We start from the raw sequence: 26,976 nt of genomic DNA, 5'->3' as shown, positions 1-26,976 counted from the left end.
GGTTAATACCTTCATGAGAGGATTAACATAGATTAGAGTTCTTAATCACTTGAATCATGTCTCATCATTGTCATTAGCATTCCTAGTTTAACACCAAAGCACCCTAACCATCTATCATGTCTAGAATCTCATACCTCCATCATATCTTATTCACACCATTTGTCATTGTCATTAGTCTTTAATCCTGTTTATGTTTATAGTTGTCTCTAGATTAATCAAGACCCACTCTTGTTTGCTTGAATTAAGAACTTGATCATATAGCTTAGTGTCTAACACCACATCTGGATTGATAAACCTCTTTGTGCTACATTGACAAGGGGATTGATAGCCCTGAGACCCTAAAAAGTCTTGTCTATCAGTTAGATTTGAAACGAGTTCATTTAATAAACTGCTTTAACGACTTTAACGGTGCATATAACCGTTGTATCTGTTTGTGTCTGTGATTTCTGCTTATAAATTCTCGGTGACCACGAATTATTGTTTCATTCCAGACCCTAGAAGATGTCCACCCTGATAAACTTCAACTCTCTCCCTTCCGATATTCTGTGGGATATCCTCTTAAAAATCACATCTCATTCCTACGGTGCGCTCTATAAAGCAAGGGTTTTTTTCCAAAAATCTAAATGAGATTTCTAATGAAGAGGGTTTTTTAAGAATCGTTGATCTAATAACCTTGAACATTCTATGAGTCTGGGATCAACATGGGAGGGTTGACGCATTCTTTAGGCGCTGTTTGGAGTGTAGAAATCCTACATCGCAATTCCTACGAGGCGTTTCTCTAATCTTCTATGAAGACAGCATCCAAGCAGGGTTTGATTTAATAAAGGTGTCATCAAATGGAGGATGCCTCATGGCTACTTACTCCATGGTTATGTTCTCTTTAACCATGGATGGCAGCTATGATGTATTCAACCACATTCGTAGTCTACTTCCAGCAGAGGCAACGAAGATGAGGAAGACTATGCAGCACATCAACATGTCTCCGTGTACTTATAAGAAGCCGGACGAGTTTCCCGTACCAGTCTTCCATGTTTTTGCTAAGGCACAATCAAAGAGTTGTGCTTGTATGAATCTGCCAAACCAGCACTGGATGAATGATGAAAACCTTGTCGACTCATATGGTGACAAACTTTGCAGTCCTTGCTTCTGGAAGTTGGAATGTGCCATATTCTGGAAAACAATTCCTGGATTTGCAAATGAATGGCCGCGTTGAAATTAGTTGACTCCATTTTTTATGTTTTGTGTTTACTTACATGTTTAATTGACATTAGTAGACTTATGTAGTAGACTTTGTTTGTAGACTCATATTTATTGTAAGCAACATATTTATGAGTTCTACTTAACTTTTTCTGTAGACACTATCAGTAGTCCATATTCAATAATATTTCACAGGATTCAGTGTTACGTAGAAAGTTATAAATACAAACATGTTAATTACTTAGTAGTCTTCAGTACAAATACAATTACAACTTAGTAGACTTCATTCGTAGGCTTCAGTCGTAGACTTCAGTATAAATACAATATCCTAAACGAAATTACAACATATTTGGCATTTTAATTATACAATAGGTGGCCAAAAAACTTCCACACCTATCATCTACCAATTGCTAAAATGACCTGCAATCACATTGAAGGTCATTTATGTAAGTAGCCCAAAAGTTGCCATAAAAATCAAAGTTAGTTTTAAATACGGATACCCTAAATTTTTCTATCATAGAGATCCAGCCCGATTGCATCTAGCTTATCATGGCCCCTAGCACCTATTTCGTCAAAGATCTCTGCAGCCATTTTTCCCTGATTTGTCGCATTTTTTTATCACAAAGTTGTGGAGGAAATGGCAAATCCAAAGCATGACACTTGATGTACTTCAGGCAGTAGACTCCGCAATCACCACTCTGGTAGTTTTGAGGTATCTCCATACCTGGTACTCGCGAATGTGTGAAAGGCGTGTAGGGGAATCTCCACTTGTCTTGGGTGCACATGTCTGAAGAAGGTAGAGTATCATAACAGCCAGAGGTTCCACAGCTTCGTCAATTTGGTCGTCAGATGCATGTTTGGTTCCCGCATGACTATCCCATATCGTGATATGCCTTGTCACAAATGAAACTTCGATAGCTACCCAATGGTCCCCCGTGATGTGCAACATTGAGTACAAATGGTCGACTTCATAGGCCCACGTCTTTTTAGTCTGGCAGTAGATAGGTAATTCGCCTGTGTAGTACGAATACGCTCCAGGTGGTAGAAGTTTGCCAGAACCATCTTTATTCGGCTCAGAGTTTTTGAAGTCATTGTAGTCACGCCTCCAAACCGTAGCAAACATGGAGTTGAGGAAGCAATTCCAGTCGGATACAAACCACTCCGGATGCTTGGATAATCGCAGCCTGAGTAAGTTAATATAAGCTTCCATGTGCTGCACATTGATGAAAATAAGACATGAGTGAAGTCTGCATACGAAGTCTACTACAGAAGTCTACATATTATGTCTACGTATGAAGTCTATCTATGAAGTCTACTATGAAATAGTAAAACACTAACCATATCAGCTAGCCATTTCGTCGGTGTCCGGAGAATGTAATACCAGTCGATCGAAGATTTTTTTGGACGTCTTGGATAGGCACTGTATAAGTGAAAAAGTCAGACAGGAAAATAATAATATGATGAAATCTACTTACATAAGTATAGAAGTCTACTTACGGGTTTGCTTTCACAAAGTTCATTAGAGTAGTATGCTTTGCCTTAACACTGGTTTGATCGAAAGGATCATATCCACGGACACGGCCGGAGTGAGATGCCGACGTTAGAATGATCGCCTTTGCGGTGCTATTTCCTAAGAAAGGACTCTTCTGTGTCGCAGTCAGCTGTCGGTTTCTGGCACTCGTTGCTCGGGCAACTATCTGAGTCGCTGCTCTTGCTTTGGCATTTTTAGCTAGTGCAACTGCGTCGAAGTCAACATCACACGTCTTCGGGTCAACTTCATAAAAGCTAGGCTCAGGGCCTCTTCTTCCTTCAAGGCAGCCTTCTTTCCTTTTGCATCCCCGGGGGCATTAACAATCTCACTCGCACCAACGTTGACATTATCTTTCATCGGAGCATCTTCTTTCTCTGAATTACTCTGCAATTTATTGTCACAAACAGGCATGAATATACAAATAACACCACCATTGTTATAATTCAGTAACATGTTTCATCATAATCTGGAAATTGGAAACACAATTTTTTAAAACATAAGTAAATAATCTCACACGGTACATAGCATTATTAAACATGTTCGAATTCAAATGATATTAGTATTAAGTGTTCCTATCTTTGCGTGATCTTGTTTGCATGAAATGTTTTCGTGTAGGCGGAGGTTTTTTGGTACTAACCCCTTCATGCTTCTTGGATCCAGTGACCTGCTGCTGGGTTGGCTCTACATTGTCCTTAACCTTTTCATCAGTGTGCTTTGCCGACCCTGTAGTCAACTCCTCTACCGCGCGCTCTACAGATTCAACCTTGTCGGTGAGAAGTTTGATCTGCTTTTCACAGCTACCAAGACCATTCAGCATCTTGGTTGAAAAGCTTTTGAAGCATTGGTCTAAGTGCGCTTTCATAATAGCGACAACTCTGACCCCTTCATCACCAATAAAAGAGGCGGCAGAGGCAGAGGCTGTGCAGGTTCTCTTGCGGCTTGATTCATCTGAGGGAAGGCTCCTCTTTCCTGCTTCTGCCTTGACGATGTGTGCACCCAGAACACATTCCAAAGGCCAGTGGTTTTTTGAAAACTTGAATTGGGGGTCATGGATTGCATTGACAATCTTGACAATATCAGGATCCTGTTGCTCATCATCCCAAACTGGAAACATATCCGCCAAGTCCTTAGCCACGCAACATTGTATGCAAGCCTGGAAAAACACAATCAGTAAATGAATTACTATATAATAATCTTCGGATGAAGTTTACCACTGAAGTCTACAACTGAAGTCTTCTTCTAACAAGATTTTATATAGAAGTCTACACATGAAGTCTACTCCTGAAGTCTACTTTGTAAATTAATTACTATATAGAAGTCTACTACGGAACAAGACTTCTAAATGAGAATGACTAATAGCTGTTTTAGCATGTTGGCTTTGGCGTTCTTTCGTCCTCTTGATCCTTTGTAAGCCAGCAGAAGAGGTGTAGGATCATTTGGCAATGGTTCGCCAAATTCAGCAGCAAAATCCGACAGAGCATAGTACACCCACACTTGAAGAGCTTGCTCAAATCCTTCTATATGAATGTTTTTGCTGAGATCTTTCTCCTTAACAGACTTGATCAGATGCTGAAAAGCAATTCTTCCCCATGGGAACTCCTTAAAACCTTCGAGATCTATAACTAGTCTGGCATGGTTGACATTTGTGGATAAGCCTGGTCTCGTTGCCCCTATGAAACCAGCATAGATCCCAAGATATCCCAAACGCAGCCTATCATCCCGAGACAATGATGAGCAATTGGAACAGGCTTCAATAATTTCGATAGTGCTTGGGCCCAACTCGACATCGACCCCCATTAGCTCCCAAAATGCCTGCATCTCATCGGAAAGCTCAAGATCAGCTAGAGCCAAGTTATCCACGAACCCGCAGTTGAGTCCGGTGATCTCCTCAAACTCATGCAATGAAAACCGAACTGGAGTGGTACCAATCAGGCTCCATATCTCGTACCTCTGCTTGCAAACTATCTGAAAGGTCAGCATGTGGTGCACCAGCCTAGAAGCCCAACCAAAATCCAAGTCGTGGAACTTTAAGAAAACACCCAACGATGACTCGTAAATCTCTTCCCATTCATCCTCTTGTAGAGCTGACCGTAGTGCAGGTACCAGCCTATAATCATCAGCATAATAGCCGATGCTTTTATCCGGAGCTGGCTCACCGCCTTTGGTGTACAGTCTTCTAGGGAATTCAGAGGCCACCATTATCTAACACAGATTTCTGCATCAACGGTAACAAAGCTCTAATGAGAAAACTAGTTATAACTAACGGTTTGAAACTATACACGAATGAAGTCTACTTTTTCAAATTGAAGTCTACTTTTTGATAACATGAAGTCTACTTTTATAAATGAAGTCTGCTTTTACAAAATGAAGTCTACTTTTACAAAATGAAGTCTACTTTTGCAACATGAAGTCTACTTTTGCAACATGAAGTCTACTTTTGCAACATGAAGTCTACTTTTACAAAATGAAGTCTACGTTTGCAAAATGAAATCTACTTTTTGCAAAATGAAGTCTACTTTTGCAAAAGGAAGTCTACTTTCACATTCTAAGTACAATCCGAGTCGAGAAGTCTACTGAAGCCAACCGAAGCAATCAAAACATCAAAAACACAGTATATGAAGTCTTCGGAAGCCACATGAAGCAATCAAAACATCATAAATACTGCATATGAAGTCTACTGAAGCCAACCGAAGCAATCAATACATGATAAATACTGTATATGAAGTCTACTAAAACCAATCATCCAAATGGAATCTACAAAGTTAATAGTGTTTACAGCCGTGATTAGATAAAGCCGGCGTCGAGAAAATGCAACCAGATCTGAAAAAAAAAACCTATGTACTCAAACCCGACAGACAAAATTACAGGAAGATAGAAGAAATCAAGGAATAGCTAAGTATATATCTTCGGAAGGACATCTACTAACCGTTTTGAGGCAGGAAATGACGTTAACCCCCAGCGGCGAAAGCAGACCTGCCAAAAAAAAAAACCTTAATTTCAGATATGGACACTGGTGGTTACAAAAACGGAAAGGTGATGAATACGGAGGAGTAAGGAAGCATGGGGGTGAGGTTGGAAGAAGAAAACTTGCCTGAACGGGTTTATCGGCGGCGGTTCTGTAAGTCGGCAGCGCCGGAGAAGAGAAACAGAAATCGCCTTCGACTTTTTTTTTTAAAACAGGAACTTTCGACCTTTTTTTTACGGGATCTGTAAAATTCATTTATATAGTCTGGTAATTCCGTTCGATTCGGGTAAGTTTTTTCGGTTAGGGTTAGTAATTTTACGGGGACTAGGTAAATTTACCCGGTTACGGGCAGTTTTTCTTGGTTAGGGGAAGTTATTCCCGGCCGGTTTAATTTCGGTTTAAATTTCAGTTAGGTTAATTTATTCGGTTTAGCAGACTTCAATATAGAAGTCTACAAATTTTAAAACCTAAATAATAGATTTTCTTCTACTTAATTTAAAAACATAAATTTCCATTTATCAATATGAAAAAATAATTTATTCACATTTGGGTTACAATTACAGAATTTATGAATATAATTTTGATACCAAAATAATTTTTTCTAAATTTTAAAATTAAATTTCCAGATTTAATTACTTAGTAGACTTCATTTCGATAAACGAAGTCTACTATTATACTTCATTTCGACAAACGAAGTCTACTATTAGACTTCATTTCGATGAACGAAGTCTACTATTAGACTTCTTTCTCTCTTTAGTAGACTTCGTCAGGGTGTAAACGGTAATTAGGACATCCGTTTTTTGTTTACTCATACAGGATTAAATGGTCTTTTCACTACCCCTTTAGGTTATTTCTGTCAAATTTTTTTTCAGGGGTCTACTTTTGTATTCAAAGTCAAGTTTTAGGTTATTTTTAGCAAAAATCCCATAAAACATAGGAAGTATAATTTACCGACAAAATACAAAGTTGGTGAAACTTTAGCCTTAGCCAAAAAATTAGACAACCAAAAAGCCGGCAGATACAGTAATATCCTCATAAATATGTGCCCCAATGATGTGGGTACAGTGGACAACTACAAATTTTATCCGTTTAGCTGCAAGTACACAGTAAACGCAGTAATACTTAGGAATTAAATCCACAAGAATCAGTTTGTTGAGGATTTCTAACTGATGCTAAAAATAATTTTAGACCTAATCAGATAAAGGAGGTTTTGTGTGTCATTATTCTACTAAACTAAGTGAGCAATAAAGGTAAAAGAAAGAGGTTTTAAAGCAATAGATAAAAAATGCTGGGTATTAGGGTTTATTTCTAGAGTTCATGATCTATAAAAGAAATTTAGATAAGAATGTTCTATTATTCTGGAACTAGAATAGACACATGTAAAATTAGCCAACTGTCGTCACCCTAATCATCTAATCACTTAAACTCGACTAGTAGCTTTCATCTCTTGCCGCGAGAGAGATCATGCAATAACTAAACAGAATTCATCTCGGCTCACGTCCCCTCCGTAGGTAGCTTTCGTCTCCTACGACGGTTACATCCATAAGATCCAGATCAGGCAATCTAATACATCACTGTCGTGGCTCTGATTAAACCTTAGATCAGATGATATGTGATCAAGCCAGCATACAACATTAGGATCGGGATGAATGAGAGAATCATTTAAAAAAGAAATCTTTAATCTAAAAAACCCTAGATGTTTTCGATCATAAGGTCTCTTTTGATTGTATTTTTACCCAACAAGGTAACTACTCAGACATAGCTTAGCTTAACTTCATCATTAGTTTTGAAATAAAAAAGCAGGTAAGTAAAAAGATAAATGTTAAAGAAAAGCTTCTCTTATTGGATACAGAGTTTGCGAGAAAGCCTTCTACAAAAGCATAGAAGTAAAACCTAAAACTTAAAAATGAAGTGCTTAATCTAAAGCATGAAAAAGACTTAGTTGTAAAAACCCTAAAGATAATGTATTATAGTCTCACCTCCTCTCGAGGCATCTAAGGTTTGTAGAATAAGTGCAGGGAATAACTTGGGCCTTGAGTTGGGCTTCTGATACTCGGAAATGAGTCCACCGCAGGCGAGAAAGGCTGAGCCGTGGTGCAGGATGCCTTGGCCATGGGTGAGAGCTACTTCACCTTCCGGACTGTGTTGATTCGCTTTCAGTACATTGATGATATCTGGAAATCTAATTGTTGGATTGCTTCCATTACAATTGCATTGGAAAGCTAGTTTTCTCCTCTATAATATCTCCAAATTTGGGGATTATCAGACGGTGAGAAGTTCATCATTGGTTGTCAAACTTCTGGCAGCTTGAATTTATCCAAAATATACTTTTGCTCTCAAATGCACTCCAAAACATAAAAATCACTTATAAAACATTAAAAACAGAGTTAAAACATCTGCATAAGACATTAAAAGTGATATATAAAAATGGTAAAAATCCAGTGTTTTCACCTACCATCGAGAAGCAAACATAGATGTAAGAGTACATAAGCGCAGAAATCACAAATGAACTAAAAGCTCAAGATTCTAGAAACTAAAAACCATAGACAACGTGTGCCTCGAAAAAGCCTTCGAAGAAAGTTTTAAACCAAACACAACCAGAAATAGCCGATGCAGAAACAAACGCTAGTTTAAAAATAGAACAAAGCACACATTCTACACGATAATGATTGGAGACAAAGCACTTGAGTTGAAACATAGACTCAAGGAAAAAACTTTGTATGCCGACTAGGGATAAGCCAAAGAGGACTACCAATTCTTGCACATAGACACTCGAAAACCAGCATCAACCACCTATAGACAAAAGACCAGCCACCTCCTCGCTAGACTGGGCACATAAATGTGTATTTGTTTTATATTTGATGTTAATAAAAAATTATTTGAAAGGTTTTATCACTTGAGATTATACAAATTACATAATCATGATTTTTTTACTAATAGTTAAACCAAACCATTTATGTTAGTGTTTGGTCTACATAAGTTTTTTATTCAATTCAAATTTTACAAAAATATGTAAGAACCGATTACTCCATATACAGCGCAGATGAGAATTTTATAAAATATCACATGATAACATCTGTCTTGGAACAGCAAAACATCAACATTTTTTTATTATTTCAGGAGCATGTGGTTTGTGATAAAGCACTACAAGAAAATGGCTTATTGATAGCACTGTTGGATAGCGTAATTATCATAACTGTTATGAAAATCGGTAAACGGAAGCGGACAAAGCTGTAATAGCAGAAAAATAATGTTACATTAAAAAAATATAAGCGGGAAGCTGAATTAACACTTTGGCTCGCATAAAACATCTAAACCCACCAACACTTAGCCAAAAAAAGAGTGTTGTAAACTAAAATAAACATTAATAAAAACATAAAACAAAAATTAAAAAGAACACATCGTCTAGGGTTTTCAACAGTGATTTCTCTTTGTCCGATTCGAGTTCACGGCTCGGTCACAAAGCGACTAACTCGATCTATACCTCCACGAATTACTCCGGTCTCTACGATCTGCTCTTCATCGGCTGAACCAGAAGAATCTCGACCGTTTGCATCCATATCTTTGGTCGAATCCTGGATTAAAAAGTAACACTGATTCTGAATCTTAGAAACCTAAAATTAAGTTTGTCTTTCTGCTTGATTTCACTATCAAATATGCTAGATTTTTTCATTATTATGACACGAGGGTTAGGAGTCAAAACTGAAGAGGTGTCGAGAGGGTGGAGACGAAAGATACAACATACTCCTGCCCGACTTTGTCAAGAAATCGGTCTCACAGGTGATTATAACTGATTTAGAGGGTTGTAATTGAATATCTGGGTTTAGATTTCCTTTGCATGTAGAACTTTTTTTCTTCCTGAGCTACTTTATAACTTTGGGTCCATTTGTGTTTATTGTCTGCTTGCATAAGGAGCACTGGTTAGATTAGTGCTGTTTTCGTTTGCGTAATATACATATGTTTCAGGGTGTTGTTGATGTTTCAACAACGCTTGTGATTGACTAGTTCTGCTAACGATTTCATAAAGATTAGACCAGATAATGCTGGACAAGGCGTGGGTTTACCTTTGCAGGTATAAAGTTCAAATATAGCTAATCACTTATAGAGTATGGGGTTTGTAGTTTACATTATTAATTTTGATTTCTTTTTAATGGAAATGGACTTTCAGAGCTGATCCAGCATACGAGATAGGTGCAACTAATTTCGTAAATGCAGTTGCTTCTGCATTATGAGGTGTTGATATGATAGTGTGTCCTTGTGTTGACTGTCGGAATGTAGACCGACACTCAACTGGTGATGTAATCGATCATCTGGTGACAAAAAGAATGGAAGAGGCTTACAAGCGTAGAAGTGACTGGTATCATCACGGTGAAGGTACAGCAAATTCAGAAGATGATACTATAAAGGGTAGAGAGTGGAACGAAGAGATTTTAGGGTTATTTCAGGCTGCAGAGTACTTAGACGAAGAGTTAGCTAAAAGATCTGAATTAGTTGATGTTGCTGAGGGATTAGACAACAAAGAGGATGAGTTTCTGGCAAGGCTAGCTGATGCTGAAACCCCTTTGTATCCTACATGCGAAAACCACAGTAAGATATCCGCTACTGTCTCTCTGTTCAGGCTTAAGACTCAAAATGGATGGTCGGATAAGAGTTTCAACGACCTGCTTGAGACACTACCCAAGATGTTGCCCGAAGACAATGTCCTTCACACATCCTTGTATGATGTCAAGAAATTTTTTAAGTCATTCAACATGGGATACCAGAAGATACACGCTTGTGTTAATGATTGCTGCCTTTTTACTAAAAAGTTCAAGAAGCTAGACAGTTGTCCCAAGTGCAAAGCATCACGATGGAAGACCAATGCGCACACTGGTGAACCAAAGGTTGGTGTCCCACAGAAAGTATTGAGATACTTTCCCATTATTCCGCGTCTGAAAAGGATGTTTAGGTCAGAGGCAACAGCAAGAGAATTACGGTGGCATAGTACTAATAAGAACAGTGATGGAAAGCTTCGTCATCCGGTTGATTCAGTAACATGGGAGCATATGGACGCCAAATTCCCTTCATTTGCCGCTGAGGAAAGGAACATTAGGCTTGGACTATCAACTGATGGCTTTAATCCATTCAACATGAAGAATACAAGGTACAGCAGTTGGCCTGCTCTTTTGGTTAATTATAATATGGCTCCTAATCTATGCATGGCGAAGGAGAACATAATGCTTTCTTTGTTGATTCCTGGTCCGCAACAACCAGGAAATAGTATAGATGTATACTTAGAACCGCTGATAGATGATCTGAACCAGCTTTGGGAGAAGGGCGTGCTTACTTACGATGCACTAAGTGGTACCACTTTTACTTTGAAGGCGATGCTTCTTTGGACCATTAGTGACCTACCAGCTTACGGGAATCTCGCAGGGTGCAAAGTGAAAGGTAAGATGGATTGTCCTTTGTGTGGAAAACACACCGACAGTATGTGGTTGTCTAATAGTAGAAAGCATGTCTACATGGGTCATAGGAAATGGCTGTCACCTACACATCAACACCGTGGGAAGAAGGCATGGTTTGATGGTAAAAATGAGCACGGGAGGAATGGTCGGATACTAACTGGTCATAACATTTACACCCTTCTAAGGAATTACAAAAACAACTTTGGGAAAATGAAAGAGGATAGTAGGAAACGGAAACGAACTTTAGTACCCGTTGAAGAGTGTAATTCTGATAGTGATGAAATCGACAGTGAGTCTGAAGATGAGGAAGAAGTCGTAATAGATGAGGAAGAGCTATCAAGGTGGAAGAAACGGTCGATTTTTTTCAATCTTCCGTACTGGGAGGTAATAATTCAATTTTTACACTTTTGCGTTCAATATTATATGGTTCTCTAATTGCTCAAAGGGTTAACGTTTTCTAAATGATAGGAAATACCGGTAAGACATAACTTAGATGTGATGCATATGGAGAGAAATGTAGCCGCGAGCATAGTTTCAACACTGCTACATTGTCGAAAATCAAAGGACGGCCTCAATGCACGTAAAGATCTTCAAGTACTTGGGATCAGGAAGGATTTGCACCCTAGACCACAAGGAAAGAGAACCTATCTGCCTGCAGCACCGTGGTCGTTGTCCAAAGAAGAAAAGAAAATATTCTGCAGTCGGCTACATGAATTCAAAGGACCAGATGGGTATTGCTCCAACATTTCGAGGTGCGTATCTGTAGATAACCCTAACATCATGGGAATGAAGTCTCATGACTATCACGTCTTGATGCAACAACTTCTGCCAGTTGCATTACGAGGTCTGCTACCTAAAGGACCTTGAGTTGCTATTATACGCTTATGTGCTTTCGTTAACAAGCTGTGTCAACGAGTTATAGATAGAGAGCAGATTGCAGTAATGGAGATTGAAATAGTGGAGACTCTTTGTATGTTTGAGCGGTTTTTTCCACCCAGCTTCTTCGATATAATGGTGCATTTGTGTCTCCATCTAGGAAGAGAAGCCAGACTGGGTGGACCAGTCCACTTCAGATGGATGTATCCATTTGAGAGGCAAGTATTGTAGTCCTGTTTGTTATTCGAATTTGTTAGTGTCTTGTTTATCTTATTTAACTTATTTGTTTTGACTACAATTCTTATTTTACAGGCACATGAAAATATTGAAGGATTACGTAAGAAATCCTGCAAGACCAGAGGGCTGCATAGCTGAGTCTTACCTATCGAAGGAATGTATGCAGTTCTGCAATCTGTTTTTGAAGAAAACCACCAGTGTGGAGGACAAAACTGAACGTAATGTTGAGTACGAAAGTAGAACCATACTTGAAGGTCGGCCAATATCCGCAGCTAAGACTATTACTCTCACTAGACAAGAAAATAGCCCATTTGGCTGTCCTTCAAAATACTGCATTGTCGAACCATATGTTGAGTAAGCCAGTACAGTTTTCCTTTTCATTTTTTAAATTACCGTCTATAAAACTAGTTAAACTAATTTATTCAAAAATTTGCAAGCATGCATTTGCAATCTCTTTAGGATAGTAATGGAAGGTGTAGGCGTGATGCTACTTTCATGTGGAATATGCACACTAAGAATTTTGCTGATTGGTTGAAAAAACTGGCGAGTTGTTGTGTATATACCCTAAAATATAGTCAACTGTAGTATATTGTATCTGACTCGTTGTTTATTTTCATTGCTAGATACGTATTGATTCTGAAGCCCATGACGAAACTCTCAAATGGTTAGCCTTTGGATCGCGCTGTACTGCACGTTTTTACACCGGATATGTTATCAATGGGCTGCGGTTCCACACAATCTCTGTTGACAGGCAAAGTCAGAATAGTGATGTTTTCTATGAGGCAACGGCGATGTGCAGAGCAAGTGCTCGTGATACTGCTCAAGTAGCAGACCTTGTTTCCTACTACGGAAGAGTTGTCGACATAATTTTGTTAGATTACAATGTTTTCTATATACCAATTTTCAGATGCCAGTGGGCTGTCAGAGGGAATGGGGTTAAGGTTGAAGATGGCTTCACACTAGTAAACCTGAATCATAGCCAAGTATCATTTGCGCGAGATCCTTTCATACTAGCATCTCTAGCGAAATAGGTTTTTTACTCGAGGGATCTTGAGTCTTCGAGCTGGTATGTTGTCCTGAGATGCCCCACAAGAAGCTATAAAGAAGAGGAATGTGACGACGGACATGCAGATGTTGGACCTTTACCCACTGATGTTGATATGGACTTAGAAGATACAGACAATGATGCTCCAATTGCAAGAAGTGATTGTGAAGGGATTTATGTCTAGCTAATGCTATTTCTTTAGAAAAAATATAGATTATCAGTCTGCCTGGTTGAGTCTTCATTACTTTTGAATTATGTCAATTACAGAGTTACATGGATTGGATGGTGTTTTCAGGTAATTCATTATGGGTCAGAAGAAGAGAGGTGTAAAAAGGAAGAAACCAGTGAATGAGGTTGAGTTTATTCGTACCATATATCCCTAACCAACCACGGTGACGCAGACTCAGACTGACGGTTGTGACACACCGGATGATCATCTACAACAGCCAGATGATGTTCAGAACGAACTGAACAATCTACATACAACGATGAAATTCAGAGCCCCGACGTAAACATGAACACTGAAGATCAGACTATGAATGAAGGAGCACACAAAGTACCTGAGGTAGACACTACTGTGCCAGAATCACCACTCCATACGCTTGACTCGGAAGGCCCTCCTACTGTCCCTCAGCAGAAAAGGCATAGAGGACCGACGAAGATGAAGGACATAGCAAGAGATCCAAATAGCCGTATAAGGATTGATTTCACATACATGGGAGAACCGTGTGGACCAGGATCGGTAAAGCTGTCTTCATATTTAGGTCCTTTGGTTCGTGAACATGTGCCTGTCTTAATTGAGGATTGGAGGAAGATAGGTGAGGAGTTGAGGACCGTCCTTTGGAAATCTGTACAGGTATTCATATGTATAATAATAGCAATAATGGTTATATTAATATGTGACTTGTGATTCAATATACAAGGTAATTATTGTAATTGAAAAACAGACAAGGTTCGAATTAGATGAAGAGTTCCAGAAGGTTGCCGTTTTTAAGCAGATGGGCTGTATTTGGAGGGCATCCAAATCGAGATTAGTTGGACAGATAAGGAGGAAGTGTAAGAACATTTCGGACAGGTTGAAGCTGCGAACGAAAAATATTCCACCCGCAGAGTGGCGTAAATTTGTGAAGTTGAAAACCAGTCATGCGTTTAAGGTAACTCACAGCACTCACCTTTTCGTTTTATATACGTTTAACTCATATATGTTTACAGCTTGTCAGTGACAAATACAAAGAAAGAAGACAAAAGCAGATTCCGCATACTTGTAGCAGGAAGGGAATGGTCCGACTAGCTGAGGAGATGGTAATTCTTATTTCTGTTTTTCAGCGATGTCCTTTTTTATCTTTTTTACAGCAATGTCCTCTTTTAAAAACGAACTTTCATGTGTTACAGAAACAACAAAGCTCACAGCCTTCGGAAGTGACGAGAGTGAAGGTATGGGTCAAGTCAAGAACAAAGAAGGATAGCACAGCAGTCAATACAAATGCAGCTGAAAAGATTGTAAGCTTCTTTATTGTAAATAGATATATTTTCCGTGTGGTTGCATGAGTATACTAAAATTTTTAACGTAACAACATTTTAATACAACCAGAAAAAGGCCGCCGAGTTAGTAGAGTCCGATGCTCCTTCTTCACAAACGTCAAATCCAAAAGAAGATATACTATCACAGGTTTTAGGACCTGACAATCCGGGGAGACTCCGAGCTATGGGTAGAGGGATGAGCCAGACAAAATTTGCTTGTTACCAAATGAAGAATAAGTATATGGAGGACATGCAAAAAAATCAGTTCAGATTGATGAAGCAGGTGCAGGACTTACAGGAGCAACTGTCAATGATGCAGACTCAGGTTAGTGCTCCAAAAAAATCAGTTCAACTACATACATACTCGTTCTGCTGTATATATGAATTGGTAATAGTATATATTATGTTTCAGAAAGCGGAGGTTGAAGTAGGAGAGAATTCTGCAGCAAGAGTAAGTGTTAACTAAACCCTTACTATTGTATTTGAGTTATTACGACGGCGTCTATAACTACATATGGTATATGTTTGTGAATACAGAGTGTGAACAAAAGACTACAAGCAAAATGCTTGTTGTTTGACTGGACAGGTACGGATGACAAAGTCGCAGAAGGGCGTATACTATCAGCTGAACCGGAGGACTTTGTCAATAATATACCACTAGGTCCTAATTCATACAAAGTTCTTGTGGAAACAGTAACAAAACCAGAGGCTTTTCTGTGGAGACCTGCACGAAATATGTTAACTATTGAGGAAGCAGCTGGAGAAATGATTGCTTGGCCTCAAAATTTTGCTGTTGTTTACGGAGACAGTTCTGAGTTAGAAGATCTTCCACCACTGGTAAGCATCGAATCCACATGAAATTCCTTCATTTGGTTTTGTTTGTACTTGCATCTCATTTTTTAAGTTATGTAAACCAGAGTCCCAGCTCGAGTTCTCGCAACCTCTGCAAGTTACTTAATTGGGCAAGTAATGACGAAGAAGTTGTGGCCGAAGGACGATGGCAGTCTCGTGAACCGAAGGCTTTAGTTAATGGACTTCCACTCGGACCAAATGCTGTGAAAGTATTTGTAGATGTTGTGAAGGAACCAAATACCTTTCTGTGGCGGCCGACAACAGAACTACTAGATCTTGAGGATTCGCTGAATAAATTTGTAGTGTGGCCGGTGAATAGGGTTGTCTTTGAAACAACGCCGGATTCTACACATCCATTTGAGAAATCTGCAACAACACCACCAGCCCCTATGAAGAAATCTCAATCTCTTTCGGAGTCTCCACCATCTGAAACTCGGGTACTATGATTTCCTTTTGTGATGATAAATGTTTGGCTATCACCTCAATATGTTTCATATATGTTAATATATGCAAATTGTACCAGCAGCAGCAATTCATAGTAGAGAAACTTGGCAAAGAAAACCAGAAGTGCATGCTAATGGATGTTACCGGACAGAAACGTGTGGTAGCTGAAGGAAGGTGGACTTCGAACAATCAACTCCAAACTGTCCATTTTGTTCTACTTGGTCCAAATGCAGTTAGAGTATGGGTTGACGTTGTTAAAATCAAAGATGCAAAGGTTTGGAGAAGTTCATCCGAGATTGAGTGTATGGAAGACGCGCTGGGAACATCAATTGCTTGGCCAGAGGATAAAGTCATCATCATCTGAAGATACGTAAGATTCCTTTGACATTTTCGCTTGAATTTGTTGTCAATGGATTATGACTGTTTTAGTATTTATCGTCTGTTGTTTGGTCGTGTGTGTACTGTACTATGTCACTCTCGATTAGTTTACTGAATTGAACACTATGTAATGAATTTTTCATATTGGAGTTTGTATTTTCTGTTATTGAACTCCCTTGGAATGACACAACCTGGAACAGGAATACAGAACCGAAATATAGAAATTTCGAATTGCAAAAAAAAAACCGTTATTGCATTTTCTATAGCAAAAAAATAAAGATACAACAGATCATAACAAAGCTAGAAAAAAAATGGCACCACAATATAGACGACAACAATAAAAAAGAGCTGCAAAAAAAAAACAGCATGCGATTTGAACTACGAAAAAGAATTTAACAAGTTCACAAAAATGCTGTTTTAAATAAATGAATGGCAATATATCATAGCTACTATTAATATTTAAACAGCGCAAACATGAGCTACCAATAGTCTGAAAACAGCATAACAAATACGCTATATTATATGTCCATATTATAGCATCTCTCAAACACGCTACTTGTGTGGGTACCCTATTATAGCTCCGGCGGTCACAGCGTTCATGAAAACACTATCAAAACCTTAATTTAGCATTAATCATGAGCTAATAATGTTAGTTTTTCTTGTAGTGAAGACACCAATACAAAACATCTTTGTTGTAGAGTTTTGTCTTGTGAGAACTGATGACTCTATTACAATGTGTGCAATTTCCAAATTGACATCATAATTACTATCGCTTTGGTGATCAATACAAGTGATTTGTGTATTATGTTCTACTAAAAGATATCCTCTCAAAACAGTCATTTAGATCCCAACATATGGAAGAATGTATTCCTGTAATACATGTGATTCTTTCTACAACCTCGTCAAGGTACTGAGTTGGAACTCTTATGACAATCTCTTGAGGATTTTTTTTTGAATAACTAAGAGGTTCTGGGCCAAATCCCGTACATTCCCTCAAGTCCAGGACCAGAGTATGTTATATGGTCTCGTTCGAAAAGCCACTCAAATCAACCAGTTGAGCTATGGGCTCTTAGTCATCTTGAGGATTTAAGGGTCAATATCAATTTATATTCTGCCATGGCTAGATCATAACTAAGCTGAAGGTCAGACTCATCTCGTCTTTCTTTTGCCCTCTTTGAACTGAAATTGCAGAAGTTATTGTACCTACAATTTTAGAGAGCAGATCACTAAAATACAGATTTGAAAAACAAGAAAAAAATCCTCCAGAATTTCAAAAGTATTATTTGCAAATTGTCTTTCAAACATAAAGTAATATATATCTTGAGAAGTACATGTTCTCTAACCCCTTTTGCTACCTGAATCTTATCAAAGGGACGGAATTTTTAAACCATAAGAAGCTATTTTGGTGTATGCGGAAGATGATCTGAATCCATTTGGCTTTCTATCCATCCAGACAGAGATTAAGGATCCTACGCAATCACTGCAGAGCTCGAGCCTAAGGATTACAACACGTGGAAAACAACGGTGGAGCTGAAGCTTCACATCGTTGTAGACTTGTAGCTAAAATCATCATAGAAGAACAATTTTTCATCAGTTCTCCGAAAACAAACTCTACAAACAAAAATGTATTGTATTTGTTTCTTTATCTCAAGCCTGCTTCTCAATCAAAGATTGTTGATGTTCATTTTTGTACATTTCTCCTATAAAGTGTAAGATTTTGGAGTTGGAAAACAGATGTGTTCCTGTTATAGATAATGTACGACAGTTCTGCTTACACATACCATTTTTATAAAATTTTGGCTATAACCAATTGGTTTAATCAAGATTGGTCCAAAATCTCATATCTGTATAAGAAAAGAAAAGAGTTATATAAATGAACTATATTACAAACCACGTTTTATTATGAAGATCAGATACCAAACCAAGATACAAAAGAATGGTTTAATAAATAAAATTTGAAGCAAGACAAATAATAAGTTATCTCATCGCATCATCAGAACAAACTCGTCGTAGCTGAGAACTCCATCACCATTCTGATCAAATCCCCGAATCATGACCTTACATGCATCAACCGTACATGACTCTCCGAGTCGACTCAGCGTCCTCTGTAAACTCGCCGCCGTGATAAACTCTTCCCCCTCCATCACATACATCCCAAACGCCTCCTTCAGCTCCCTCCGCCTCTCCTCGTCACTACCGTCTTCTCCTTCCATCAGCTTCATAAACTCCGCAAAATCCATTAACCCGTCTCCGTCGACGTCCGAGATCTTCACGACCTCCTCCGCCTCGCTTAACGACAACGCGCCGCCCAAGAGGCTAACGCAGCTCTGCAACTCCGTACAAGAGATTTTCCCGTCCGAGTTCGCATCTATATAGTCAAACACGGTTCTTAGCTCGTCGACATTCAACGAGCTGGTGCTGGTGCTGCTTCTTCTTGCTTCTTCGTCTTCAAGTTTTCCTGACGGTTGTGATTTTCTCGAGAAATATTTCTTGTACAGTCTTGACAAGGGAGATTTCTGGATGTCAACGAGAGTCATTTCTTGATTTGAATTTAATAAATCTTGAAGCTCTGAAATTAATTGTTCGATACAAATTCTTCCAAAGATGGTGGTTTATATATAAACATATGTCAATGCGTGTAAGTGGGGAGATTCTTGATTGTTCGACGGTTAAAACACGGGTTTGAATAATTGGGAAAATATTTAAAGACAGAGGCGGTTGCGCGGTGGTGGCCGGGAAGTTTCCTCCGCAATGAAGTCAAGTTGAGGACGACTAGGGCTATTTTCGTAATAACTATTATTGGAGCTTTTATTACGTATTGTGATGACAATGGACGACTAGTGTAAGCAAACCTTGGCCTTGACTTTGACGATGTTGTGTTGTGTGGACATGAGGTTTTATTCTAAAATGCTTTGGTTAATTAAGCTGTTGACTTTACGTTTCCAGTGTTGTGTTGACACGTGGTTTGATTATTTTGTTAGTTAAGTTGTTGATTTAGGCTTTGATTATTTGATTCTCTCCCTATTGAGTCACAGCCACTTGACATTTTTATAAAATTAATGAATATTTTACTTTTATTTACACAATTTTTTGCTTTATAATTTATATCCTAAGACTAATATTTTTTGTGATGGCAACAAAAATTTATTCTTCAAAAGTATATAAAATAAAAATAAAAATAAAAATCTAAAATCTAAAAACTCACTGAATATTGAATTCAGCACCATATATGATTCAGTTGACAAAAATACTTTTTGTGATGCCAACAAAAATACATAAATAATACTTAGAAATAAATTATATGCGATTTTAACCATAAATTAAACTACTTGATATCTTTATAAATTAAACCACAAATATTATTTATTCTTAAAAATTAAAAAAAAAAATCGAAGAACCACTGAATATTGAATTTAGCACCATAATGATTCAGTTGACAAAACTATAACAGTTAAAATATGCTTCCACTTGCTAACAGAAAAAAACATAACGAATCATTCACCATATAATTTGAAATTCATTACTAAATTTAATGACAACAATAGTTTGCCCATTTAATATATCAACGCATTTTTTACAGAATGTTTTATACGTATAAGTCGACATTAATTACAGCTAAAATAGGTCGACCTTAGTTTTGCATGTATATATAAAGGTAGATGTTTACTTTGTTGAGTATTTGACTAAAATTAGCTTTCCACTTTCGTCTTCACCTTCACCTTTTATCTATTCTTCTCAATATTCGTATTAATGTTACTTTTTTTTGTCGCCAATTTGTTCATTCCATAAAATAAAAGAGCCTTACAAGTTACAACAGCCGTTTAATTACATGATTTTGCAATGATATCCTAGCTCTCTTTGCTAAGTCATCAGCATCTCTATTAGCTGTACGATTAACCTTCCTAAATGTAAAATCACATTGAGTAGTGTAAAAACGTCGCCCATGGTAGATGTTGGCCTTCATGTGAGTTGATCAGACTCTGGGTTTGTTGAAGAGGTACATAAAGACCTTGCAAGTCACCACATATTATAACTCCTTTGTACCCAAGTCTTCGAAGGTTAATTACTGCCAGTCTGAGAGCTTCAGCTTCTGCTTCTATAGATGACTGTGTTGGTCCGCAAATTATACGTCCACCACCATTGTTATATAAGATCCATTCTATGCCTGCCTTCTGATGTGAAGAAATCCAGGATGCATATCATTTCTTTGCTTCAAAAAAAAAATGTTACTTTAATCTTGGGTACATTGTTTTCTCCTATTTTTGGTTTGTTCCAATAGTATTAAAGAATTTTTTTTTAGTATAGTTTCGTCTCCTCAGCATCTCTCGGGGAATAAGAACGATTGAAGAAGAGCAAGGAAGAAGTTGATTACTAGGTTCATCAAAGTTGATGAGATGAATTTTTTTTTCAATTTTAAATAGAATTTAATTTGTGTATAATTATATTACTCTACTTCAATATAAACAGTTACATTTAAATGATATATATATATATATAAACAGTTGCATTTAAATGATGTGGCAATTTTTTGTATTTCAATGGTATATTATTGTTCATTTTTCTATGTGTTGAATTTGAATTTTGTGAATATTATCAGAATTATTATTTTATTATATAGTGATGTTGCATATCTCTTTGTATTTCAGTAGTATATTAGTTTTCCTTTTACTAGAACACACAAATTGGTTCTTTTTTTTTTTTTTACACAATAGCGAAAAAGGCTATGCCACTTATCCAAAATATTGTGTGTAAAATCTATTGTGAGGTTATAATAGCAAGCCTTATACAAAGATAGGTAAATGAAATTTTCATTTATGTTATTTTTTTTAATTTTAGCGATGACTCCTATTTTTCTCTTAACATGATTCTTCTGATTTTTTTTTGTTTCCAAAGATTAACTTATGCAGACTAAATTTAATTTCTTCACAAATAGAACTTGCAAAAGTACATATGGTTACCAAGATTTTTATTAGGAAACAAAAGAGATTGTTTTGATCGATGGGACATGTTAGAAATAGAAACCTCGATCCTATATATTAAATGAGAATGTAGTTTAATGAAATAATTCTAGGTGTTTTAATTTTATTGGTTTAAAAAATCGCCCTTGCTAACATCAATGATAACGTTTATTCTCCGTCAAATGTGACATGGCAAGGGCGCTAGCTCTGCGCAATTTCATTGGTCCAGAAATGCTGATGTGTAATTTCTCTGCAAGTTTCCCTGTTTTAAAATAATTTAACCGAGAAAATCATAAATGAATAAACACGCGGATCTTTATACCCAACCCGGCTCAATTAAGTGTATTTTAAAAATATGCTATGGCCCAAGACTTCATACAGGCCCAAATATCCACTTTTTGAATATTTTACCACCATTTATCGTATATATAAGATCTTCCGATATTAAATTCAATTTAATCAGTAAGATTATATATCCATATTTACCGCTCATCTATGACAATTCATTCAATTTGAATCATTGAATTAAAAAGCAATTCCGGAACTATAGCTACTTCTTCTAATCACAATACGAATATTTCTTGTACAGAATTTCATTCTATATTTAATTACCAAATATCCCTCCAAATTAATATTAATAGTTTAGGGTTTCTTCTGCTCAATTGTTTTCCATATATGCAGCATCATACCAAAATGCTGAAACGATATTATTCTCTTCTCAAAATGTCTATAGTACGCCTATATGGAGCTCCCATTGTTCCTTTTGCTAAATTAGATCGTACTACCATTCAGCAAGTTAGGGCTAAGATATGTTACATCTGGAAAGTATTTAACAAACATTCACGTATTAGAATCGAAATGATTTTATTGGATGATGAGGTGTGTCATTCATATATTTATTTTTTATGCCGTCTTGATTTTATCTTTGAATTACATAGTGATAAAAATTTCTCTAGAACAGGGATCAAGGATTCATGCTGCCACCGATGAAGAATTGTTCGAAAAGCACAAGGGCCTTCTTATTGAAAGGAAAACTCTTTCTATTACTTGCTTCTTATTGAAAGAGTACCACAGTGTTTTTAGGGCTACTTTTTTGCCATTTAAGATTTATTTCTGCAGGACAACCGTTGCGTATGGAATCTATCGTTGTCTGTCTTATGCGCTTTGTCCGTATTCAAGAGTTCAAACGTGAGTTCTCAATATCTTATAGTCCACACAGTTGTCTGTAACTGTTAACAAGTTAAGCGGTATCTTATAATTTGATTGTGTTTTTTTTAGGTGTTATTTCAATATCAAACTCTTTCAACTCCACTGAAATTATGTTTGATTCTGACATTAAGATCGTCAAAGACTTCAATGATAAGTATGTTTTCTGTAATATATACACGTGTCAAATCTTTTTGCAGTATTGTATTCATAAATGAATTTCTTTTTTTTTTGTAGGTTGCCTAAAAACAACAAGGTAGTTGTTTACGCTGATCAGGCTTATTCGGATTTAACAATTACCGAGTGGGATTCTAGATCACATGTACTATGTCCTCAGTAATTGTATATATTAATATACGGCTTGGTTTAAAACAATTTTAAAGTTCTGCAAAATTTAGTGTTGTTTTCCAATTAACCATGCAAATAATCAGCTGAATAGTCACGGCATTTGTGAAGAAGAATGCAAGAAATCTATGATCAACAAGCGTCCTAGAAAGTAATTCCATTAGAGTTTTAAATTAAATATTTCTGCTACATGATGTTCTTGAAGATTTGTATTTCTGTTTCAATAAATTATTAATAAAGTTGTAATATTTTTCTTTATAATCCCATGTTCTTGAAAATACGAACCTAACAACAAAAAGTAGATTGTGAAACAACAAATATGTATACCGATTTGCAGAGCTATTAATATTTAATGTATATTTCTAAGTTTGGTAAATATTCCGTAAAGTAATTCAAATGGAAATTTATTCCGGATCAGTCATATTTCACAATATATTTGAAAAATGAAATATAAGTATTTTATTTAGCTATGTACGTCTGTATGAGATATCTCATATTGTATATGAAGTATCAGTTATAACAAGATAGCAAAATCGGGGTGACAGTAAAAATTTCGATTTAATGGCTATTTTCAGTTTATACATTTATTTCTAAATTCAAAGAAGATTTCATTTTAACCCCATAAAAGGAAGGTAGATTTGTTTTGAAATACTAAATAATTATAGACAACCGTAATTTGAATTAAAAATACGTAATCTTAGGAAACCAATAAATGTAAACAATATTTTTTATTGAGAAATAATTAAAGAGATTTTTTGGTGAATGTTTTCGAAATTCAAACAGTCATACACAGGTGAAGTTCAAAAATGGCTTCTGGAGATAGCTCATCTAACAAGGAGAACTCAGCCCCACTCTTGAAACGTTAGCACACATTTAATTCTTATGACTGTTTATATAACCATTAAATCTTAACTATTTCATGTCCAATCAGGTGGGAGACGTAGGAGTTCAAGTATTGGACAATCTTCTAATGAAACGCAAAGTGACATTGGAAAAAGTCAGTGCATTCAACATGACGATTCCCCACCCATTCAAAAATGTAAGTACAATTCCTGATACTCAACTTTTCCTATACATATTAACAAAATCCCTAATATTTAATACTTAATCATCTGGAAAATAATTATACTGATTACGTATCCTAATGTGTAGGCAGAATATTATGATGATGGAGATCCGCATTCGAATGTGGACACTGTGGAGCTTATTTTTGGTATGGAGAGCAGATAGGAAAATTCAGGAGACAATTGATACCCATATTCACGCTTTGCTGTAAGCAGGGCAAAATTGTCTTCCCTAAACTTAGAAATCCTCCGATGGAGTTAATAGAATTGTTATGCAAAGAGGATGCGTTGAGTAAACATTTTCATGAGTTCATTAGAGCATACAATATGATGTTCTCTTTCACGTCATTAGGCGGAAGAATAAACTACGCCATTAACAATGGTCGTGGTCTGTATGTCTTCAAAATGAATGTGGAGAATTATCATTAAACTGGTGATATGGTTCCAGACGTTGGCGAGATGCCCAAATTTTTGCAACTCTACATCCATGACACGTTATAGAATAGCTGCTTATGGGTACGTATTATATTAATTTCCCAATAATTTATTATCTCTAACTAAAGACATAATATGTGCATAATCTTTATTTTCTAAATCTACTTGTAATATTCTTAGGACTATGGGCGCTGAGACAGATAATTTTTAAGTTTACTGTTTTGAAAATATTGAAGAAGATGCTAGACAACATCAATCCATACGTCAAGGTATTTAGGCAAGCTAGAGATAGATATGAGGCTGATGGAGGGGTGATGTTCAAATTGAGGTTGATAGAAGGAAGATCTGATGATGAAAGAACTCATAATATTCCTACTACGGAGGAAGTTGCAGCTTTGATACCAGGTGACTTTATTTTGAATATGGAAACTAGAGACATCATTATTGAGTCCAGTACAGACGGAGGATTTCAAAGGATTAGTGAATTACATCCTGCATACCTTCCTCTGCAATATCCTTTATTGTTCCCATATGGAGAGGATGGTTTCCACTTGAAGATTCCAATTAGGTATGAAGAAACGTCGGCTAGGAAACGTAAATCTGTAAGAATGCGAGAGTTTTTTGCATTCCGGATTTGTGAGAGATGTAGTGAGGCCCCTACAATCAATCGATCAGGTAGACTATTTCAACAGTTTCTTGTGGATGCGTATACCATGAATGAATCCAGTAGACTACGTTATCTGTGGTTCAACCAAAAAAAAAAATTTGTTGTAATAACTATACAACTATAAAGAAGGCATCTGAAGCGGGTGCCAAAAATCTTAGTTCAGAAGGTCCAATAATTTATATGCCGGCGAGTTTTACCAATTGAACACGGTATATGAATCAGCACTACCTGGACGCTATGGCCATATGCAAATATTTTGGTTTTCCGGATATGTTCATTACATTTACATGCAATCCAAAATGGCTCGAGAGTACACAGTATCTCCAGAAATATAACCTAATAACAGAGGATATGTGAGACATTATGTGCCGTGTTTTTAAGATGAAGCTGGATAATCTGATGACTGATCTAACAAAGAAAAAAGGAGTTATTTTTGGTCCAACATCTGCCGGTACGTTTTATTGTTATAGTAATCCATTGATGAAATTATGTCATTTATTTTCATGAAACAATATTACCATGTTTTGACTTTACTATAATGTCTTTCAGCTATGTACACAATTGAGTTCCAGAAGAGGGGTTTGACACACACCCATATTTTATTAATCTTAAAAGATAAAAATAAATTACGAACTACTAATGATATTGACAAGTACATCAGCGCTGAGATTCCCAAGAAGACAACAGATCCAGACCTTTATACTATTGTTGGTGAAAATATGATGCATGGACCATGTAGAGCTGCTAAACCTGACAATGTTTGCATGGTGAACGAGAAGTGTTCAAAGATTTTTCCAAGACTTTTCAATGATGAAACTTTGGTGGATCCAAATGGTTTTCCATCATACCGACGTCGCATGGATAATAGGTTTTTCACCAAAAATGGTATAAATCTTGACAATGGATATGTTGTGCCATACAACAAGGATCTTATGCTACATTATCGTGCACATATAAATGTTGAATGGTGCATTCAAACGCGAGCTGTGAAATATCTTTTCAAATATATTCATAAGGATCCTGACTATGTCTTTGCGGCTTTAGACAAAGATGAGAATGAAGTTGTGGATGAAATTAAGAATTATTACAACTGTAGGTATATTTGTAATAATTATATCATGATATGGCCTATATGTTTATATATATTTTTGAGACGTTTTAAACACAATTTTTTTCCCTAAAAAGTAGATATGTCTCTGCTTGCGAATTGACGTGGAGAATTTTAGGTTTTCCAACTCATTATAGGAGTGTTTTGGTGGAAAAACTTTGCTTGCATCTCCCGAACCGTGAAGTTTATGTCCATGATGAAGACGAAGCTCTTGAGTCTATTCTGAAATGGGTTGGTGTCAGTGTTTCAATGTTTCTAGGTTGGTTTGAAACATGTAAAAAATATCCAGATGCGAGAAAGCTAACTTATGCAGAGCTACCAACACAATTTGTTTGGCATCTAAAAGATAGAGTGGAAACCCCAAAAATGAAGCTTTGCTATTGGAAGGATTGCTCATATCCATCCAAACGGCGACGAGACGTATTATCTGATAATGTTAATTAATACAGTCACAGGTCCAACATGTTATGATGATATTAAAACAGTTGACGGCGTTGTCTATAAAACTTTCAAAGAAGTGTGTGATGTGTTAGGATTGTTAGAAGATGACAAAGAATATATCGAAGGCATCAAAGAAACTAGCATGTGGGCTTTAGGATGGTATCTCAGGCCTTTTTCAATATAATATTGCTAGGTGATTGTTTAACACAACCTGGTGTAGTTGTGGAAGCAACGTGGGAGTATTTGACGGATGAGATAC

At 36.8% G+C, this 26,976-nt stretch overlaps 3 protein-coding genes across 3 annotated transcripts; 1 reads left to right on the top strand and 2 right to left on the bottom strand.

The window, feature by feature from the left end:
* Positions 1 to 1,867: 1,867 nt before the first annotated feature.
* Positions 1,868 to 4,927, bottom strand: LOC112087554. The gene is made up of 6 exons (XM_024157463.1): positions 4,082 to 4,927; positions 3,366 to 3,881; positions 3,058 to 3,112; positions 2,695 to 2,935; positions 2,536 to 2,617; positions 1,868 to 2,410 (listed from the first exon to the last, which is right to left on the bottom strand). Exons 1-6 carry the CDS (start codon positions 4,925 to 4,927, stop codon positions 1,868 to 1,870), a joined length of 2,283 nt encoding a protein of 760 aa, XP_024013231.1.
* Positions 4,928 to 10,018: 5,091 nt separating this feature from the next.
* Positions 10,019 to 12,611, top strand: LOC112087553. Its single transcript, XM_024157462.1, has 4 exons — positions 10,019 to 11,524; positions 11,609 to 11,984; positions 12,063 to 12,234; positions 12,329 to 12,611. The coding sequence occupies exons 1-4, from the start codon at positions 10,019 to 10,021 to the stop codon at positions 12,609 to 12,611; spliced, it is 2,337 nt and encodes a 778-aa protein (XP_024013230.1).
* Positions 12,612 to 18,376: 5,765 nt separating this feature from the next.
* LOC18020658 (calcium-binding protein CML37) lies at positions 18,377 to 19,144 on the bottom strand. Its single transcript, XM_006403332.2, has one exon. It carries the CDS (start codon positions 19,028 to 19,030, stop codon positions 18,476 to 18,478), a length of 555 nt encoding a protein of 184 aa, XP_006403395.1. The 5' UTR covers positions 19,031 to 19,144; the 3' UTR covers positions 18,377 to 18,475.
* Between the last annotated feature and the right edge of the window lie 7,832 nt (positions 19,145 to 26,976).

Source organism: Eutrema salsugineum, unplaced genomic scaffold, assembly GCF_000478725.1.
Source record: "Eutrema salsugineum unplaced genomic scaffold, Eutsalg1_0 scaffold_17, whole genome shotgun sequence".
Lineage (NCBI taxonomy): Eukaryota > Viridiplantae > Streptophyta > Magnoliopsida > Brassicales > Brassicaceae > Eutrema > Eutrema salsugineum.
This window is presented reverse-complemented; position numbering and strand designations above follow the sequence as displayed.

Coding starts and splice junctions, on each gene's coding strand:
- LOC112087554 (XM_024157463.1), bottom strand. CDS start 4,927: ATGGTGGCCTCTGAATTCCCTAGAAGACTGTACACCAAAGGCGGTGAG. Junction 3,882..4,081: donor ACATGCTAAAACAGCTATTA/GTCATTCTCATT, acceptor GTGTTTTTCCAG/GCTTGCATACAATGTTGCGT. Junction 2,411..2,535: donor CGAAATGGCTAGCTGATATG/GTTAGTGTTTTA, acceptor ATCAATGTGCAG/CACATGGAAGCTTATATTAA.
- LOC18020658 (XM_006403332.2), bottom strand. CDS start 19,030: ATGACTCTCGTTGACATCCAGAAATCTCCCTTGTCAAGACTGTACAAG.
- LOC112087553 (XM_024157462.1), top strand. CDS start 10,019: ATGGAAGAGGCTTACAAGCGTAGAAGTGACTGGTATCATCACGGTGAA. Junction 11,525..11,608: donor TCAATCTTCCGTACTGGGAG/GTAATAATTCAA, acceptor TCTAAATGATAG/GAAATACCGGTAAGACATAA. Junction 11,985..12,062: donor TCTGCCAGTTGCATTACGAG/GTCTGCTACCTA, acceptor AACGAGTTATAG/ATAGAGAGCAGATTGCAGTA.